The following is a 22,103-nucleotide window of genomic DNA, read 5'->3' on the forward strand; positions in this document are numbered from 1 at the left end:
CCTAACATGGAGCACAGAGGTATCTCCAGAATTTGCAACATGATACATAATAGTTTTACTTGCTTAATTAAGGAGACCCAAGAGTAACTTGGCACATGTAGTGAAGGCTTCCTTGGCCTTTGTTCTCTTACAGTGTCACACGGCCAGATACAAATATGAGCTGTCACCACAAAGCAGAAGAGTCATTCCCTACAACCAAGTACCAGGCTATGGAGAAACTGGATCGTATTTTCATAACTGCTGTTTATTAAGGCAATATTTTAAATGACCATCGATTTTTGCTGATGGGGAAAAGCTAGAAAAGAATGTGTCATTTCAAAGCTGAACCATTAGGGGAAAGTTGTTCACTGTAACTCAAGTCAGTTGGATTCACTCCTGAAAGGATGAGTGGGGATAAATAAAAAGCCACTTGCTGACAAAGACAGCTCCATTCATGCACAAAGTTCCCGTAACTCCTCTTTCTCTCCTGAGCTTCAAGTGCTGTTTCCCATGGCTGATTCACCCAGCAGCCCTGCATACAGCTGCCGTGTTGGGCTCTCAGTGGAAGTGTATGGGCAGCAAAAGCTCCTGCAAACGCTTTCTCCCTGGGCCGTTCAGTCCCCTCTTTGGAATATTTGCCTTTATGTAAGACTATTCACTTCATGGACAATGGGGTGCTGTTGGCAAAATAGTTTGATGTTAGTATAAATCAAACAACTGCCAATATTAGCAATTTACAATCAATTATCAAATATCATCAGTAAACACCAAACACCTGCAAAGCATTTTCATTGACAGCCCTATTTGTTAAGAGGGGTCATATCTGGAAAACTTTTATTTAGCACTCATTGGAAAGCTGTAGCAACTTTTACAGTGACATTCAGGTCAGAGGAACTTTCATAGCTGGATTTGTGTTCAGTAGAAACTGTAGACCCTTGGCTGGTCAGAACAGTTTGCAATCATTCAGAATTGCCAACTTCCCATCTTGAAAAGTCATGAGCCAAACCCCTAGATTAGGGATATTCAGTTAAAATAATATTTCACTTGTAAGAACTCCTCAAAGCCAGCAATATTATGAATGACACAATAAATGGACTGTCCATGACAATGGCCATATTTACACCTAAATTTCAGATTAAGGCAGCTGCACCAGGCGATCAAACCCCCATTACAAGCAAACACTGATTTTTGTACAATTTCCCTGACATCCTTTATTGAAGTTAATTTCTATTGCTGAATCTGCCTAATTATCTATTACCCTGCAGGGGTAAGGTGATACCCTGTGTCTGTTGGTGGCAAAGCCTCAAGATAGTTCTGAACCCAAGAAGCCACAATGATCTTACTGAGAGCTCTGCACGTTGTGCAGAGAGCAGGGAGGGAGTGAGGCTCACACGGAGCACGGTGAGCCCTGAGTACAGACCCACACTCTGTGTAGCCTCAGCAGGACGGGGACAAGAAGCCTCACTCAGCTGCACTGCCCTGTGCAGGGTCTGTCTCAGAATCCATAATCAAAATGTTTGCTGCAAGGCACTGTGTGGGAGCATAATCACACATCACTAAAGCATATCATCATATCTGTGACATAAAAGTAGTAAAAAAAATAGTAAAAATGTTTAGCTAGGAAAATAATGTTTATTAATTTCTTTCTCTTTTTCTTTTTTTTTTTTAATTTAAAATATATGTGAGACACTTTGTCTTCAAGATTAATTCAGGCTTTGTTTTTTCCTCTTCTCTGGCATAAATAAATGCTTTCATGTATGCAAAGGAGGAGAAAATGTGGCCTCTTTCAGCCACAGTAACTATCTGCCTGTTGCTACCTTAAAATCACAGCAATCACATCTGGTAACTGCCCTTTTCTCATGTTTCCACTAGTTTTCAGACTTCCTCTTGTGGTAGCTTGAGACTGCGCATCTGGATGTTTTAAACATACAAAGGAATTGCTAGAGCAAGCAAAAGGGAAAACGGTGCTGGGAGTAAAGATGCGCAGATAAGCAACTGGTGCACTTTGCAGCTAAAGTAACGGAGACAGACCGTGGGGAAAAGCTTTTTCCAAAGAGGAGAGCACAAGTTTAGGCAGAATGAAGACTCACATTGGCTGTGGCTTCGTTTTTAAAGTACTATTCATCCAAATATATTTTTTTTACAAAACTTTAGCCGCACCATCACCAATCATTAAGTTTCCTGGAGACAGCACTCCCAAAACAGACAAAGAACTAGCAGTGGTAAGTGTTGGTTTCATCTTTGCTTCAGATTTATATTGTTGTTTCATAAGCAGATGTTTCTTTCTTGTTTCAGCTGAGGCTAAGGAATGACTGTAGCATTCTTTCCCTGGAGTCTCTGGAAGTGCTAGCTAGCTAGCAAAGGTATCAGCTTTCAAAAGTTAAAACTGGAGCCAAGTAATGTTTCCTCTCTTAAAATTTTTTAAGCCAGCAAAGAAAGTCAGCTTTTTGGGGATTTTTTTTTCCCCTGAAGTCTCATGATACAAGAAATTTTCATTAAATCATCATGACTATAGTCAAAAAATTGCAATGGTAAGAGGGGAGAAGGGCAAATAAGAGACATCTAATTTTTTACTTAAATCAAGTAGAAGTCGAAGGCAATCGAGACTCCCTCAATGCATGTATCACAGCTTTCAGAAGTGTGTTTTCCAGATTGTTTACTGTGCGTTGCATAAACACAACTTTAAGGGACACTACAACTGAAAGATGGCTCAAATTTCAGAAGCCATTGTGACTAGTTTTGACTTTGGAAAACAATGTCACAGAGGTTTAAAGAATTTCTTTTCCCAAATCTAATCTGGAACAAAAAAAGGAGTTTGGATTTCTGTGATATTACCAAATTATAGCTATAACTGTATGGCATTTCATTCTAACCTTTTTTTAGCCCTGTGGACGTTCATAAAAGTGGCATTATGGGGAAGTCCATTTAAAGGGAGATTGAGATGGATTATCCTTATTTTAGCATCTAAATTATAGACTAAATTATAGACTAAATTATTTCTCTTCTTCAGCAGTAAATCCATTTTAAGGAGGATTGAGATAAATTATTCTTATTTAGGATACAGAGACTTGAACGTTGCTCACTTTCCTTTGGGAGTTTGTGTGCATCTTGGGGACGTTTGCCAGGTTAAAGAAGGTCTGGGGGAGGGTAGAGAGAGAATTTCCAGTTGGGAGTTCTGTCGGAAAGTTTAGGAAAAACAGACAAACTGACCCAAATAGGGCATTCCTCAGTCGTTAACAAAAGAAATTCAGCCAAGGTTTTGCCTTAGCAGCACAGTAGCCAAGAGCTGGGGGCAGGGGCAGTGCATTTGGGAGAGGAGAGTGGGGTCCCACGTGTCTGAAAGCAATTTAACCACTCTGAGAGAAATGTATTTTCTTAGAGACAACCAGGCTTTTATTCAATAACCGCAATCCACATCTCCCCTCATCTCTGTTTCTTTCAAACAACCTATTTATTATGTGTACTCAGAGGAAAATTACAAGCTGGTTTAACACAGCAGTTCTTCTTTGTCTTTCTTGGGGTATTCTTGGGCAATGCTAACTGGCTGCCTTTCCTCACACCCTCCACCAGAACAGCCCCAACACTCAGCATCAGAACACAAATTGCTATGTTGCAGCTGGACCCTGTTTCATTAATGGGCTGGATCAAAATTCCAGATCACCACAGCTCCCTGCTGACTCTGGAGAAACTGCATTTCACAGCCTAGGCCAAGATGTGGTTTGCATAGACATTACATTTTCTTGAAGATTCTCTCCTCATTGAACAGCGGATCATGGTCATTTCTCATCTTCAGTAAAATCTCCATTTTAGGAAAAACTGAAAGGGGTTAGCTTTTTCTTTAGAATACTAGGAAGTAAAAGTCCTTACCACGCTTCAGTTTATATTTTTGATTGTATAGCTTGCTCCCAAACCTAAAATGGTAAGAGCAGCAGCCTGGTTCTTCAGTAAATGTCAGTCTGCATTACACCATGGGGGATGCAAGCAGAAGCATAGGAAAATTCATCAAACTACATGAAATGAAAACTAGGATAAGAACCAAACTGGTTTGTTTGATTATGTTCTTAATGCATTTCACATAATTTCCAGGCCCCATTAACTACGTGAGAGCAGCTCAGTGGAAGCAAAGATGAAACCACTCTGTGTCCTTTATTTGCTAATGCCACAGTCCCCACTGGAGAAATACCACATCAGAAGTTACAAAAATCACAAAAACTAGTCATAGTCTGTGCTTAATCATGATGGATGGAGGACTTTCTGAAGGAAATGGTGTAACATCTTGATTAAATCCTTTTCTGAGTAATCCCTGAACCATTTCCTATGCTGGGCAGATGAGGTTAGGCTGGCGTTTGTGAGGAAGGTGGTGAAAGCAAGGCTTGACCAACTGCAGTTATCAAATATCCTCTGCTCTATTTTGCTGGTGTTGTGGTTTTATGCCCAGTCTCCAGGGTGAACTTGAGCAATTAATTAGACACATGAAACAAGGTTTCTCTTGGGAATACTTGCTGGCACAAGAACTTAAATGTGCAGTCATTTTGTCAGGCTTCTTGTAATCCTCAGTTTGAAATAGTTCTCCTATTCCTCATGTATTTTTGGCAAATATACCTTTATATTATTCAGGTGTTTTCCTCCCTTGGACTCACAGTTAATATCTGGGATACAATACCTGATTTTTTCCTCAGCTGCAGACTGTTTTTAGTAGAAAGATCAGTAACTTGGAACCCTCCTGCCTCACAGCACCATTGGCAGGGCATCTCTCAGCTCTGTGCAGGGCCAAGCCCCCATTTGGGTGCAGTTTGGGAACACCTGCCATTTCACATGGCCTTAGCTTTTTTTTCACAGAGGGGCATAAAATGCTGTAAGCCCATTCTTAAGAGAAGGGGAAGAGACATTCATGGGTACTATTTCAGGAGGTGAAAATAATGTGATTTGTGCCATCTCTTGAGTCCCTTATGGCCACTCCTTTTTAATGAGAAAGAACTTTGTAAACTGCCACCATGGCCATATCAGAAACAGTCTGGCCATAATGTGCTGGAGCATTCAGTGGAGTTTAAAGTATGCAAATATTGATTGGCTGCAGTGTCCAAGCAACTGAGATGTCACCAAATACTTTCTTCCTCAGGTCTTTGCAATGTTTGACTCAAAAGCAAACACATCCAACATTCAAACAACTCTGTCTGGTTTGAATAAAGTATGGGGTTTTTCTTTGCAATCAATGTGGTCTCATTTGTGGGGTTGCTTTGATTTCTTGAGAAGTTTCTCAATAATGCAGATTCTTCCAAAAAATCATTGCACAAAATCTAAAACTGTAAGCAGATTTATATATCACAAAGCAACAACAAAAAAAAAGACAAACTCATTTTTTACTTTGTAGTTCTACACTGAAACTCTATGTTCTAATAACTAAAAGCAATTCATTAAGTAAAGGTGATAGCTAATAGTGGAAATGATTGTTTATTTAGCAACATCATGTGATCAAGTATGCTTTGTGTCAATTAACAAGATTCTGCTGGTCCCTCACTTGTATATCTGAAGAGAAAACTTGCAAATTACAGGTGAAAAGCTAACAGGGAATTATAGTACTATAGTATATTCCTATAGTACTTATTTATTTATTTATAATTATTAACTGTTTATTTTATGAATTTTAAAGTCTTTGTTCTGTGCTTTTTTTTTTTTTTCCCAAGCAATACCTGAATAAATACTATGGCTGCCCAAAAGACAGTTGCAATTTATTTGTCCTGAAAGATACTCTGAAGAAAATGCAGAAATTTTTTGGGCTGCCTGAAACAGGAGATCTGGATCAAAACACTATTGAGACAATGAAGAAACCCCGCTGTGGTAACCCTGATGTAGCCAATTACAACTTCTTTGCGAGAAAGCCAAAATGGGAAAAGAATCATATAACATACAGGTACAGACTGGTAATGGTGGGTTCTGTTCACATATACCCATAGCACGTCCAAGAACTAAAGAAGGCACTTAGAAATGCAGTAGCTATTTAGGGGGCCAGACAAGGTCCCTTGAATTATAACCCCCTAGTGTTTAGATAACTACCAAATGCTTTAACAAATACCTCTGCCATTTCAAATTGTAATATATCAAGAAGAATCATCTCAACATCAACTTCCTGGTTCTGGCTGAAACTAAAGAGATGTTGGGTTTACTCTTTGCTCTGCAGCAAGCATCCTAAGGGAGCTGGAGCAGGAGTATCTCACCTGCTTATCTGCTCCAGGAGGACCAAAGCACTTATTGATTGCAGAGGCCAAACTCCTCTTCATTCTGCAGTCTTAGAAAGGAGATGATGAAATAAATTTTAAAATCCAACAATTGCATTTCAGATACATACAAACATGAGTTACAACAAGCCTATTGCAATAAGTTTGGTTTGTTCTAATTTCATCATCTTCTGAAGAGTTAGGGACCAATACAGCTCTCATTGTGGTAAAAAAATCATTACCTTAGGGGGTCCATGAAAAAATATTTACCACCAATGAGAAAAAACAGCAGATTTGTCTTAGCTGCTTGACTTAGTCTGCTGTTCCCTCACAAGTTTGGACTCAAAGCATCCCTTGGGTTGCAACTAACCTAATAAGGACTGAAAAAAACCTGTAGCAGCGCTTGCAACCCCTACTTGCTGATGTGCTTCCTCTGAATCTTCCTCATCCTCCTTAGGCACAAAGTAGTTTCCCTCACTATGCACAGCCCCAGCAGCAAAGACTTGGAAACTTTTCTTTAAATGAATTATACCTGGCTATAATGTAAAAACTAAGAAGTCCAATTAAAATTTATGAAGAAGAAGAAAGCAACACATTTAAGATTTTGTGCCCTTCACAAGTTAGCACTACACCTTTCTCTTACATGCTTTTTCCTATTTCCCCATGTATCTTATTGCCAATGTATCCCACACACAGCTAAAGTATTAGCATTCCACAGGGATTAAACAATATACAGATAGCAACACAGGTGAGGGAAAAGGGTTCCTTCTCTGTTCTTATTAAAGAGCAAAATAATCCACACTTGAAACTTTCAGAATGTTACCGAGCTCCTTTTCTGGCCTCAGTGCTGATGCAAAACCCAGAACGTTTTGTGCAAGGCCCACTGCAATCCAGGCTTTACAGCCTCTGGATTTATAATTTTCTTCTTGCTGCTGAGTCAATTCCAAAAGAAAATAAACAGTAAGTGCCACATCTAAGCACTTCTCTGAATCCAAGGGAGGTGTTTAGATCTCAGGTGCAGCAGTGTTACCTCCTAGCTGATATCACTGCTGGGCCTCCTCAGTGTGTTGAGCAGTAAACAATTAATACAGAGAGGATGTTTGTGTGTTACTTAACTGTTACTTTTACCCCTAAGGATTATAGGCTATACCCCGGATTTGGATCCTGAGACAGTAGATGATGCCTTTGCTCGAGCCTTTCAAGTCTGGAGTGATGTCACACCACTGAGATTTAACCGAATAAATGATGGAGAAGCAGACATTATGATTAATTTTGGACGATGGGGTATATTTTTCTATTTTTACTTATGTTTTTGGTTTTGTTCCTTTCATTAGTCCTCAGTTTAGAATGATCCACCCTCAAGAAGCAACACCCATGAGCCTTTCTGGCAAACCTTGTCCTAGCTCACACTTGGCTCATATAAGCTAAGATCTAATTTCACTAAGAGTTTTTCTTATAATGAGAGAGAGAGACAGAAGTATTTATACAATATCCTTACACTATATTTATCTTTCCAAAAGAGAATTGCTAGGGGCAACATTTTATTTTTAAATTTACAAATTATAAATAGAACTGAGACATATAGGTACAGAACTTCAGGTGGTATGAGCTGGCTTCCTGCCACAGAAGAGAATGGAATGCCATCATACCATTTATTTATAGCTCTCTATGCTGTTTTCCAGTGATAGTGGTGAGGGTCCTAACATATTAGAGCTTAAAAATGGATTTGTGACTTCCAATTTTGATTCCATAGCTGGTTTCCATTCCTTTAGCATGGCAGAATGCAAGCTTTCAATGCATTTTTTATTCTTGAAGAATTTAAAAATATGGATCATAAGCTGAACTGAGTACAGCTGATGATGGTGACTTGATTAATTTTCATTGTGCACGTCTTCTCAATTAATTTTGCTTTCCCTTGAAAGAATGTTTATGGCTTTTCAGTGTAAACATGGGGCATTTAACTTCTCCTGGAGAGTCGCAGAATTTTTAATACTAATGAAGATACTTGTGCAGCCAATTACTTGGGAGGTAGACTTTGGAAGTTAAGTGAAGGGTTCAAAGAATAACTGAACTCTTTGTAAAAGCCTTCATTTCAAGCTGGTTTTCCTAGTTTTAGCTGCTGATGAGTTGACCTCAAAAACTGCAGAGATTCTGTATGCTCAGGACTTCAGATCCTCATCCAGACTGGCTCAGTTTCCAAAAAAAAAAAAAAAAAGTTTTACAAAAGCAGAAGTGTTTCTGCTGATTTTAGTACTTGCTGGCTATAGCCAGCTAAGAAACTGTGGGCAAGGAACTCCTTCCACATTCAGTCATTCCTATCACTTTACTGCGTGTCAGATTCACAGGGGCTGAGACATCCACAAAGTTTCTTCATTTTTATCCTTTCCCTTAAGTAAAGGGTCTACTTTGAAATAAACGGGAGTACAGCACCTGATATATGTTCAAATCTTGCCCTTCCCAACTGACGCTCTAGTTTCCTGAAGGGAATTAACTGAACTAGTATTAGGAGTGACACCAGCCTGAAATCAGTGTAATAGAGAAGAGAATCAGGCCTGTGTATTTAGGGCTTCTGCTCAATGCCAAGACCAAAAGACCAGAAATGATGCAACTGGAGATGCTGGCAGCCAGCTTTGATGCACAGGTCAGTGTGGTGGGAGAGCTATGAATACCAGGGCTATGCCCCTGCCAGCCTGCCTTACCCACAAGTGGTGTACTTCCAAGAAAAGCCTACAGTGTAATAACAGGAGAGCTGCTTAACCTGCTGCTGTCCTGTGAGCTGCCTGAGTCTTGGAGTGCTTGAAGTGAAGGAATAGGCTCCTTCAGGGCTCAGAGCAGCAGCAGCAAGCTGACTTTCCAGAGCTTACTGCTGAGACACTCAGCTGTGCCTTCCTGCCAGGGCAGTGAGTATGCTGCACAAAGGAAAGAGCAGCCTGCAAAGTGAAAGCTGCCTTTACTTTCTAATTTCTGTGTTGGAGAGTGATACAAACTAGCTGAAAACATCCCTCATCTACCATATTTAAGTTACAACTCCCAGGCAGCCTGTATTGAGAAACAGCACTGTGTATCCTGTCACACATCTCATGTACAATGCTTCACCGTTCTTCACAATTTCTGGTTTCTTTCCATCATACTTACGATACAGAAAATACCATGATGTGACAACTGCAGTACTGACACTTCATGTTCTTTGTAAAAAGTGGCTGCTTCTCTTCTGGATCAGTCTTTCTGGCACAACCCAAACCAGTAAATTCCCTCACTAAAGTATTCTGCTGCTGTCTTGGATGGGAAAGTACACATGATAATCATTCCTGTATAGACTCTGTCTGAGGTCATTAGAAACTGCTCTTTCATGTCTGTTTGCTCCTGCAGAACACGGTGATGGCTATCCCTTTGACGGCAAAGATGGTCTCCTGGCTCATGCCTTTGCACCAGGGCCAGGAATTGGAGGAGACTCCCATTTTGATGATGATGAACTGTGGACTCTTGGGGAGGGACAAGGTACCAGGCTTTTTCATGTTTCACGTTTCCGAACATATGGCCTGCTGGCACCTCTATTTTAATGCTGCATTAAATGCTTTCATTGTCAGTAAATATTAGGTGGTAAAAATTCATTTATGCAATTTAAAATTTCTGCCATTAAAAACATGCTATGGATAAGTGATTTATCTATGCATTGGTATATATATTCCAGCCCCAATACGATATTCATAAGACTACATGTGACAAACTGAAATAAACCCCAGGATCTGGGTGTGTCTGTGTTTCCACCCTGTCCCCCCATGCTACAGCAAATGTCATGCAAGCCCCACTGGAGATATCAAAGTGGTTTATGAGGCAAAAGGCATGTTCAGCTCATGTTCAGCTGCTGCCTGGAACCTTTGAAACTATACTGAATATTTTAGATCACATTACTTAAGAAACTAAATTACTAAATGTATTAACAGCACATTTTTAACTTTGCCTTGCCATAGTAACAACATATATATTTTTCTGGGCCGATTCTAACACTTCACCGTGAGTAATATCCATGTAATTTTTTTTAAAATTACCAGTTTATATTTCAGCTATGATCATCTTGCCAATAGAGAGGCCAGCAGCATATTGAATTTCAAAGTGAAAATTCCTGAATTTTCGATATCAGTATTTTCCAGGAAAAGAAGATGTCCAGAAACTGTATTTTGTGCATCAGTTGGTGGCTAATTTCACCACTGTATTTGTTCTTCTTACAGTGGTCAGAGTGAAGTATGGAAATGCAGACGGTGAATATTGTAAATTTCCCTTCTGGTTCAATGGCAAGGAATACAACAGCTGCACAGATGCAGGACGCAACGATGGGTTCCTCTGGTGTTCCACAACCAAAGACTTCGATGCAGATGGGAAATACGGATTTTGTCCCCATGAGTGTAAGTAGACCAATGTTTCTGCTGTTTTTTCCTGGCAGACTGTTCCCTTCTTTGCTCATCCACTACTTCCTTCCCTTTGAGATAAAGAAATGAATGTCTTTCAGAAATCATAACAACATATCAGGATCTGTACAAAATTAGCAGAAGTCCATGAAAACTAAGCCTGCACTTAATTTCTGTCTTCTTGAAATATGAACGGAACTCTCACAAGAATTTTATTTCATATTTGGAAACATTCATTTGCAGATTAGAGAAAGTGTATAATATCTTCATGTAGCCATAACTTTTTAAAATTATACACAAGATTATCATTATTATCTTTCAAATGTATTTATGACAATATATTTCCTGTTAAAACAACAGGAACACATATTTCTGTGCTTGAAAATCTTGATGAGCCTTTACAGTTTGAGGATATAACATTTCAGACAATTTATTGGTATGAGTGTTAATTTCATCTCCTGTACATCAGACAGCAGGAAACCGTTAGAAAAGCAATTAAGCAAAATTGGCTGTAGTCTACTGAGGTAATATATCAGCAGTAAGAAGAGTAGAGAAGGCCAGGTGCTCTCAGCCACTGTTCCACCTCCTGTTTGCTAGTTCCTGGCACATACATATTAACAGCCATTCCCTGCAGTTTCCCACATTTATTTTTTTTCCCTTTGTACAGAACCAACTATTAGCTTTGGGGAGTGTTTCATCAATCTTTTTACCTTCCATTTCTAGCCCTGGGTCACTAAAACTCCTGCCTGCTACTCCCGGGTCATAACAAACTATAAGAGTGTTTTGAAAGAGAATGAAACAGAAAGCAATGGTGCTTTTTTCAGATTTATGCTAATCCTGCTTGAAACAATAGTACTAAACTTATTTATAATATTATGGGTACATGCAGTCAGTACAAGGAGAAAGAATGCAGATCACTGAAAGAAAATTACTGATGTTTAAGCCTCAAGCTAACAAAACATGTTCAGGGGTTTGCCAGCCCAAGAGTGCACAAGAAGAGCCCAACATGTCCCAGCACATAAGTACTGGTACACGTGTACCTGTATGAATATGTACATGCCTGAAAAGAAACGCATTTTTCGAACGTTTGCAGGTATGTATACAAAGAAAAAGTTCAAAACAGGATTCTCTGGAATTCTGTTGTAGCCAAACACTAAGTGGATTCCTGCTTGACAAATTTTTGGGCTTTTTCAAGCAAGACCATCCAGTTTCAAATACAAGATTACATAATTTCTGCATCAGGATGGTACTGGTTTCCAAAGACAATCTGTTGTAGTACATATCAGTCTTCCAGCCCTAATGTGGTAAAAAGGTATTCTTTAATTTCCAAACCCCCAATATGCCTCTTATAGATCACATTTAGAGCTGGGATGTACCCTGGTGACAGCTATTTATACAGCTATAGAGGATGAACAAGCAGAAGTATGAACTTTATACAGACAATAATTAATTTTTAAGAGGTTTTTGTTAGTGGTATGACTTCCCGAATATTTACTTCAGCAGGCTATAAGTTGCACATGCACATAACTGCACAGTATTTTTTTTCTGAAACTTTGCCATCTCCTTCATTTCCCACCTTTCCCCCAATCTCCTCTTCCTCAGGTTAATTCTTTCAGCCAGAAAAGAGAAAAATCTGGCTCATTTCGTTAAAATACTGCAAGCACTCAGATGCAGTCAGAATGAAGAGCAGATTATAGGCAGCTGGAGAAATGGAGATCTACCTACCCTGACTGATACACCTTTGTAACATCCTAAAGTCATGCAAGGCTGAAAATGAGCAGTGAAGCACTGTCAGGGAGAGCTGGTTCTGAATGTGAAGTTCCTGGAAATGCCAGTGTCAAGGTTTCTGAAATGGAACAGAAGGGTTTCAGCCTTTTGTTTCTGATGTAATTGTTTTGCAAGCTCCATGAACAGTTATGCACAGATGTTTCTTATTAAATGCAGAGTGGCATTGTTCACTCATTATTCCAAGGCACCATTTGCTAAATCCCAGCTAATAAATTCAGATAGGGGAGGATTTACATCAGAGAGTCTGTGTTGGGGGCAACATTCCTGGTTGTTGGCCTTTGTTTCTCGCATGTTTAACTCACTGAAGTTAGTTTCAATTCTTCTCATGATAGAGCCACAGTGCATATGTGGAATCATCTTTAATGCTATGGTGTTGGACCAAGCTTTTCTAAAGTTAATCCCAGATCTGTACCCCAGTTTTGTAAACTGATTGAACTATAGTTTGTCAAAGCAGAATGTAAAGCAGAAAGTTATCTACCTACTACACAAATCTCACACAGGTGTGCTGAACTTCTCCTTTGCCATGTGGGATCAAGGGGTCTTGATATCTCTCATTTCCAAGCTCCAGTGACACTACAGGCACTTTAGGCTCCTCCAATATCTAACAGTCTCTGAGTGTGTACCTCCTTCACACTCCTCCCAGTTCCTGCAGGCTGCTGCCCAACTGCTCTCCCAGGCTGAACCCTCCTGAAGCTGCAGCTGCCTCCACCTTGGATCTGTGCCACAGGGCTTTAGCAGCCTTCCAGCCTCAGGTTTCCTGACATCACAACTGGTTGATTTTTCTAGGAAGAGCTAAAAGTGAATGTCACATATTAGTAATGTCCAGTCTGAATCTGCTCTCACTTCAGTATTTCTTCACCAGTTTTTAAATTGCTGAGCTTACCCTGATCCAGAACAAGGCCCTTTAAGATCCCTTAAGTAAATTGGGCTTTTGTTTTGGGGACACTGCCCCAGTCTCCAACTTTCATTTACTGTAAAGCAATTTTATAGAAAGGAGGGGAGGACTGAAAACTTAATAAACCATTGTTACTGTCACATGATGTAGCCTCAAGCGAAATGAAAAACTGCATTCTGACTGTGACTCAGAAAGACTGCATGCAAAGTAAGAGACTGGCTTTCCATATGGTTTTTGCAACTTAGCCACATGTAAACCAATATAAAAAAGGCTATTAAAATGTAGAGTTTTCCAGACATAGAGCTGGAAGCAGCTCATGGTAAGTGAGTCATCTAAACAACTGAGTTTAACTTTGCTCTCCAATTCTATCATTACTTTTTTTAAAATAAAATCCTTCTCCAGTCACAGCAGCCACAGTCCTAGTTAATGCACCTTTCCTATGTTAGTACAGCATCTGAGACAATACCCAACATTTGCAGCTTACTCTTTTGGGGAGGCACAGTGTGTGTTGCAGACAAGACCCCATCCATGCCCAGGATGCAGAAGGATAGAATCACTCTTGTAGGCAGAGCCGTTCAGGAAACTTGTGTGTGTGAGCCAGGCCTGCAAAGCTCCAAGTCCTCTCATTAGTGGGACTGGAACTTCTATAACTTACTGGTTCATGTCCCTGATGGTGTGGCCAAATACTGGTTTAAGTGTAAAAGGCAAAATGGACCATCTGTGCCACAATACCCCATTGTCTGGGACCCTTTCCTAGTCACCCTTAAGCAGAAGAGGTCTGAGGGGTTTATTTAGTGCTACTCTAAAGAAGCACACACATAAACAATGCCTCTTCCCACTGCTCTACCAGACTAAGCAAAGGCAAACCTCCTCAGATCCTACACAAACACTGATGCTCTAATGGCTGTTTAGTCATCAAAAACTACAGCAAAGTTAGAAATAACCTACCGAGCTTTCCCACGTACACATTTGGTTTTAGCTGCAGTTTTAAACTGGATGAGAGAGGGAAAAAGGTGCCCTTGGACACCTTAAAAAGGCCAAATCATGCATGCTTTACACTGGGAATTAGAACGGATGTGTCATACTGCAGTGCTGTTCTTAAAACTCCAGGGGAATTAGCCTATGAATTCATGAAGGATTTTTTATCTCTGTTCACGGCAAGGCCTAGAGCAGTTTGTTGCTTTCACAGTTTCCTCTCACCAGTACGTGGCAGAGAATATTGTCCTACCACAGAGTATTCCCACTGATAAAGCAGCCAGAAGAAAAAGATTCACAAGATGTCTGATACTCCAAGCCCCCTGCATTCTCATGGAATTCAAATTGAACACACATTATTTTAAACATCAGCATGTGAGATTGTATCTGACTTCCTCAATGTATTCCAGAAAGTATAGTAAAATCCTAAAACCAACCCCAGAACTCAAATCAATGTAATCTGAATCATTTTAATCCCTCATCCATGAGAAAAGACAGCAGAGCCTCCAGTGTTCAGCTTTCTTGGACCAGTCATACTTGTCCTCTCCTGCTTCTCCATCGAGTGGCTAAGCAGGCATTCTCAGAAATAAGAAGCAAACATAGAGGAAGAACCTACAGGTTATTATTTAATTTTACAGTACACCAGCATTTTAGAGAAACTGCCCAAAGTCTGACAACACCTCTGACAGAAGGTAAATGAATCAGCACAGAGCTAAGGAACATGAGTGATTTGCTCAGAACCCTCTTTCTAAATGCTCTTTTAAGAAGGAACATCAAGTCTATGTTCTGAGTTTGTGTTAAGATCAATCAGCCATTCCCTTCTATACACTTGTGAGACTGTAACAGCCCTGGTCTCTCTTGCCACGGCATTTCAATGCTGGAGTAAAACAGAGGTTCTGAGTGTGAAGTACATCACACCTGATGGGTGTCCAATGTCTGTCCAGACCCAGGCACATTCCCAAGGGCATGCTGTGATTCACGCTGTTGATACTGAACTTTGTGGACTGACATTTTCCTCTCTCGTTCTCCCTACAGCACTTTTTACAATGGGTGGCAATGGTGATGGGCAGCCATGCAAATTTCCCTTCAAATTCCAAGGCCAGTCCTATGACCAGTGCACAACAGAAGGCAGGACAGATGGATACCGATGGTGTGGAACCACTGAAGACTATGACAGAGATAAGAAATACGGATTCTGTCCAGAGACCGGTATGAGGAAAGTTACTTACATAACACTGTCTAATTGGTCATTGTTCTAACAAGTCTCCTTTGGCACACTTTCACCAGAGCATACAAAAGTTGATGAGTTAGACACAGTTTCAGCAGAGGTGGTCAAAGATGTAACTGGAACAGGAGCAATCGGTTGGTGTGTCACAGCACAGGCTTGTCAGGAATGGCATTGAACCTACAAATGCATGGCTACCACTGCAGGATAATTACAAGCAGACTCCATTCTGTTAATGGCCCTGGAAGGGAAGCCTCATGAGACAGAAGAAAGTATGAATAATTTTTTAGCTTAATACTTACCATGTACACTTGTAAAAAGAAATCCTCTTTAGTACATTAAGCTTGTGTTAATAGATCTTTTCAGCAATCCAAAAGAACTAAGTGAAATGGTTTAGCCACAAAAAGACATTTCAGCTTTCTTAACACTTTTTTATACTTGCTAACTTGAGTTTTACTACATAAAGGAACAAAAATTAATTTATAGTGTTGAATAGCTTGGCAGGTGTTCATTTTTAGGTGTTCATTTTGTGACACTAGAGTCATGAGCATAGAGACGAAGTGAACCGTGGCAGTTCTAAAAACTGGATTTTAACAGAGCCAAGGGGAAGCTACATTCAAACCTACATGCATCCTGCTTTGTGATTTTTTGAGGTCTCTTGAAAATGGCCTAACCATTTGCAATACAGCTTTAATGTACTGATATTTGGCATTCTGTTACTTTTGATAACCAGGTGTAACCATTCCATTTTATATTACAGGTGTTGAAAAAAAAAAAAGGGAAAGGATCAAATTAATTGTAACTTGCTAGAAAGTTAGGAAGAGAAAATTCTAAAGGATCGTTCAACAGACAAAAAAACCCCAGTATATCTAGAATCTATGTATTCAAAGTCCTAGGTAACACAGTCACTATCACTGGAAGTAAGAAATATGCTTAGCTAAAGATTTTTTTTCAGCATAAAAGGGTAATAATAAATAATAATGAATGAGAAATAAATACTAATAAATAATTAGGGATACAGCCAGCTGTGCCTTTGTATTGCTGTCATGTACCTTCCCAGAAGACAGACCATAATTTGAAAGGAACTGCAATTGCCAGGTAGCAGTGTAAATGAATTTAAATTAGTTTTATATCCTTTTCACATTCTGTTCATGATACCTACTTTAAACTGTTATTTTAAATGCAGTTACATCCTCTTCCCTCTAGAAATACTTGTACCTGCACATATAAATGTTATTTCTTATATATTACTGCCATATTCTACACAGATGAGAACACGGGGAAAATTTCTCACATTTTTGCAAAAATACTGGTTAAAAAAAAGTTATTCCCATTTAATACATCATTTTCTTTAGAAAATGTTTAAAATCACATGATTTTAAACTGTACACTGCTGTCAGGGTATATAAAGCTTATTCTTCAGTGAGACATCCACCAGCCAAGTGGATATTCAACAGCTCCTTAACCTTTCTGACACAAACCCTACCTTCCACCTAAACACTTTAAAACACTTTAAAAGAACACCAGGAATGAGCATTAAGAGATACTTGTTGGGCTATCACCTTCCACAAAACACTGTTAAAGTGCTGCTTTCCCTGAGCTGTGAACATGAGATCAGAGCTCCTTCTTACCCCCACCAAAACATTGCAAGTCCATTGCAATGGCAATGTGTAAACTTTTTCCTTTTTAATTCTGTCGGACAATTTTCAAATATTGCTTTTAATTTTACTCTTCGCATTCCTAGAAGGACTGCAGTATTTCTGCTTCCTTTCTGCTTTCAGCGTAGTTAAGAAGATGCGAAAGGGATCCCCTTCTCACTGTGTTTTCCTGTCATTTTCCACAGCCATGTCAACAGTTGGTGGGAATTCTGAGGGAGCTCCTTGTGTGTTCCCCTTCATCTTCCTTGGTAACAAATACGAGTCGTGCACAAGTGCAGGGCGCAACGATGGCAAGCTCTGGTGTGCCTCGACCAGCAGCTACGATGATGATCGCAAGTGGGGCTTTTGTCCAGACCAAGGTAACACCTCCTGTCAGGGCAATACAGGGGCCATGGAGCAGTGCCCACACCCATGGCAGCACGTGTGCAATGATTTCACGCTCATCACTCCTGTTGGTTACAGCACTTCTCCCCAGCCTGAAACTTGAGCAAAATCCCTACACTGAAGCACGAGACTACAGCTAGAGGGTCGCACCCAGAGCTCGTCTGAAATATTCAGATTTTTTAAAGCTATAGTGATGCAGGAGCCTTCCAAAATGCAAAACCATGAAATAACTTAATAAATCAGTAGATGTTTTTCTCCCCACCAGTTTTTCCTTCCAAGGCTAAAAGTCACAAGTACTATAGTATTTCACTAGTATGCAACGAATTATGCACTGATACAAATTAGGAACAAACACTAAATGTAAAAAATTAATACATTTGTGACTGATATTGCAAAGGATCAAAAACATGTATAAAAAGTAAGTGGGAGTATAAAGTTTATGTGGTGAATATTGCTACTGAAAATTAATATTTGCCATATTTTAACATGGGCAAAAGGCTTTTGACATATTTAGAAATAAATGCTAGATTTGAAGGGCTATTCTAGGAAGAAAGAAACCTGCCAAATTTCAGAGTCTGTTTGGGAATAATTGATAAAATGTCATCCTGTGATAAAAGGTTATTTCTAACCTAACAATACTTGATACACCAGTACTGATTCAGAGTCTGCTCCCAGAGACACATTTTTACAGACCTGTTTATCACTTACAAGCCATCTCATGGTGAAAAGTAAGATTTGATATCTAGATTGTGCTCAGAGTCACTTGCATGGGAGACAGCAGCAAAGACCACCTACAAAGGAAAAAGGAAGGTTTTAGAATCACTCCAGTGAAATGTCATTACTGGCAATTGGTGATGTTCACCATAGGAGGCTGTAAATATTAATCATTATTATTTATTGTGAATAACCTATGTGACACAATTCTGTTTAAATGCAAGCAGCTAACATTGTCTTACTGTGTTTTTCAGGGTACAGTCTCTTCTTGGTTGCTGCCCATGAGTTTGGCCATGCTATGGGATTAGAGCACTCTGAGGACCCGGGAGCTCTCATGGCCCCCATCTACACCTACACCAAGAACTTTCGACTTTCTCAGGATGACATTAAAGGGATCCAGGAGCTATATGGTAAAGTCCTCCCCCATCAACAGAACTCATCAGAAAGTCAGGCAGCACAGGTTGAAATCTGGGACTCAGAATCTGCAGGAGATCACAAACAGTACAATCCCACCAATGCCAGAAACATCCTCTGCTCCTTTCCCCCTGCTTTCTTCATATTACCAGGCCTTCTACCTCAGTCAAACATAACAAGTTAAGGATGGCAGGTCACTAAATTTACTGAATGAAAAGGAACATCAAAACATCCCACAAACAAAATTTTAGATGAAAATTTCTAGTGCCTTTACTGGGAAAATGAAATGCCATGTTTGTCTCTAGCTTGAAATACCTGATGTGGGTGGGTTTGGATGTTACTTTCTGCAACACTCTGAGCTTCCCAGATTGTGACCCTCTGCAAGAGCGGAAGGACATTTCTTCCTGTGTCCCAGCTTGGAAACAGTTCACATTGCCTTCCCACAATTCAAGTTGTACCATTACAATAACATTTGCAGAAAGCATGTGGGAGGAAACCTCAACGTAAATGTATTAGGTAGTCTCCTAGAGAAAAAGTGGATTTAACTATTTTTATGTAGCTACATCTCTAACATTTGTTATTTTCTCCACAGATAGTCTTAGTAAAAAGCATAAGTAGTACCATGATTAAGGTTCCTTTCGTGTAGACAGTTTCTACCTTGCAGAGGCACCAGTATACTACAGTCAATTAAGCAGTCATTCCCATATTCCATTTCTCTTTCTGTGCTTTTCACTTTTCTACTGAGAGATCTTTTTAACTGTAACTATGCTCTACAGTATTCCACACCTCAGAAATTTTAATAAGAATATGCCAAAAAATATTATCACATGAGACAAAAATCTGATTTGAATCTTCATTATTCCTTGTTCTTAGCTGCTTTAATTAAGAATGGGAATTGAGACATGGTCAAGATTAGGTGAGTTTTCTGAGCCCATACTGTGTATCTTTGATAAGAGTTCAAAATTTAACCCAGTTGTCTTAAAGCATGCTTTAAGATCCAAGATGAAATTATCTTTCTTCCTTTTTTTAACTGATATAACCTTTACAAACTGCTTTCTATGTAAAACAAGTATTCAAAAAAACCTTCTTGCTTTATGTCACAAATCAGCTACACTCCATTTTTTTCTCATACAGTAAATTAACTCAATGTCTGAGAAAAAAAGGCAAATGCCTCAAGACAAACAGAAGCCAAATAATAATACCAGATAAAGTAAACCAGATGGCAAAATGCATGTTCTGAAAAGCACATTTTGATTCTTGGTGAGGGCAGAAAGATCATAAAAATGGCTCAAAATACATCTTTGTAACTTGCCAAATATTGGCACTTCTTTAAAAAAGAGAAATACACTTTGATGTCTTTCTCAGCAGAGCGGCACATAATTCTGACTACAAGGACTTTGAAATCTTTATCCTCTTTTTAGAAGCCAGCAAAATAAATATTGTAATGTTCACTTCTGAACCCAGTATAGTCACTTCTAATTATCCCTCAGGTGAAGCAGGCAGCTTACACACAGGCACCATGTCTCAAATGAGGCCACACAGAGGATTAAGGCAGGAGTGAAAGTCAAGGCTTCCTCAGCTGTGCTCCACCCTTCTTTTGAAGAGATTTTATTATCAGGTTTTTTTCTCCTTCAAGAATCACTCCAAATGATTACCCTTTCGGAAGCCGTGACAGCTGTAGTTCCCCATGTAACCCCTGCAGGCCCTGATTTCAGTGTAACAGAATATCTCTGTTCACCATCACAGAGGTGTCCCCTGATGTCGGACCAGGGCCAGGGCCAGGACCAGGCCCACAGCCAACCCTTGGACCTGTCACTCCAGAGCTCTGCAAGCACGACATTGTATTTGATGGAGTCGCACAAATTAGAGGAGAAACGTTTTTCTTCAAAGATAGGTGAGTGAGATAAATTGCTTACCAAGAGAGCCTCAAGTGAAGAAATCTGCGAGACCTATTCACCAAAATCTAGAAATTTATTATCAGGAACAACATCCACCCTTTGTTTTGTGTATTCAGAGATGGGAAAGTCCTAACCAGCTCCGGAGGGAAATGGAAATGGTTTAATTCAAGTTGAGTCCAAAGTCATTAAACAATAGTATTATGTGACTCATGGCTAATACACATCAAGGACACTGGTGATTGGGATAGGCTACATGTGTGCAAAGCCTCCAAGACAGAAGGCACCAAAGGCATTTTTGATGCAAAAGCAGAGACATTGCTCATAAAATGAGGTGGCTGCTCAGCAGTGGCTCCCACTGCTTTTGCCAGGGCCTGTATTACCCAGCTGCTCAGCAATGCAGAGCAGCTCCCAAGGAGAATGGGACTTGGCAGCACCATTGTGAGAGACACTAAAGCTTCTTTCTTCCCTGTCATAAATCAATGCCAAATTTGGAATCATTTATCCTCAGCTACCCTGAACAGTCTCCCAACACCACGGAAGATCTGGGTCCACACACATTCAATGAGTGCGCCTAAATCAAACACCGTCTTCTATCATATAAAAACATATACAAGCATCTCAAGCTAAGGGAAGTATTGAAACCCACCTGTTCATTCCATCTTGCCTTTTGTCAGTTGAAATTTACAAGGAAACAGGAACTAACAAAGAAGTTCCCCTCATAAAATAGCAATTTAAAAATTATTTGTATCTCTTGGTGATATACCTGAATCCAGCCATCTACTCCAGATTCAGATTTTCAGCTAGATATATGCAGTCTTTATTACTGTGCTGCATGGTTTAACTCTACTCACCAGCTTTTAGTAACAAAAAAACCCATGGTTAGTTAGTTGATTTTTAAGGGTAAATACAATGATTCTGTGTATTTCCTTCTAGATCCAATTATATGATACCCAGAATAATGGTGGTTTAGGTTTGAAGTTGGACTCAATCTTTACCACAGTCTTTGTATTTTAGCAATGCAGAAACAGAATTTAAACCTTCTGCTTGTAAGAAGCTTTGATCTGGTCCATGGGGATCACCGTGACACCTTTGTATTCTTTCTCTTGGCCCTGTCAGCAGCAGGTTAAGATTCCAGTGATCCGTCCGGCAAGGAATGTTCTTTCCTTGGCCACCAAATGGCCCCATAGTACTGACAGATCAGCCTCACATGAAGCCTCACAGGGCTGGTCCCACCACCCCATACCAAGTTTGCCAAAAACAGCACCCACTTTTTCTAATTTAGACATCAGAGTGCTAAAGTACTCACCTGAGTGCAGCACCTTCAGAGGAAAAACATTCTTACAGCAGTAAAACCCCTACCTAGTTCCACACCATACGCAGCTACTGCTCCTCTTCTGCTCACCCGTGGCCCTTGGTTTGCAGCCAGACCTCCTCCACCTTGTATCTGCTCCTGCAAACCGGTAGTCATACAAGGGAACAATGTAAAATCTACCCCTAAGCCAGCAGAGTGATCCAATATTCTCTATAATCCCAACAAAATAGAAGTATTTTG

General features: G+C 39.9%; 1 protein-coding gene across 1 annotated transcript in view; it reads left to right on the forward strand.

The window, feature by feature from the left end:
* Window positions 1-1,887: 1,887 nt before the first annotated feature.
* MMP2 (matrix metallopeptidase 2) overlaps window positions 1,888-22,103 on the forward strand; it is a 29,103-nt gene continuing 8,887 nt past the window's right edge. The window contains exons 1-9 of the mRNA XM_066194358.1: window positions 1,888-2,201; window positions 5,664-5,890; window positions 7,330-7,478; window positions 9,564-9,692; window positions 10,424-10,597; window positions 15,294-15,467; window positions 17,327-17,500; window positions 18,494-18,649; window positions 20,400-20,547. Of these exons, the coding sequence (XP_066050455.1) occupies window positions 2,058-2,201; window positions 5,664-5,890; window positions 7,330-7,478; window positions 9,564-9,692; window positions 10,424-10,597; window positions 15,294-15,467; window positions 17,327-17,500; window positions 18,494-18,649; window positions 20,400-20,547 (1,475 nt within the window). The 5' untranslated portion in view covers window positions 1,888-2,057. The remainder of the gene's footprint in view (window positions 2,202-5,663; window positions 5,891-7,329; window positions 7,479-9,563; window positions 9,693-10,423; window positions 10,598-15,293; window positions 15,468-17,326; window positions 17,501-18,493; window positions 18,650-20,399; window positions 20,548-22,103) is intronic.

This window comes from Chamaea fasciata, unplaced genomic scaffold (assembly GCF_029207755.1).
Source record: "Chamaea fasciata isolate MVZ Bird 193981 ecotype frontalis unplaced genomic scaffold, bChaFas1.0.hap1 SCAF_12, whole genome shotgun sequence".
Lineage (NCBI taxonomy): Eukaryota > Metazoa > Chordata > Aves > Passeriformes > Sylviidae > Chamaea > Chamaea fasciata.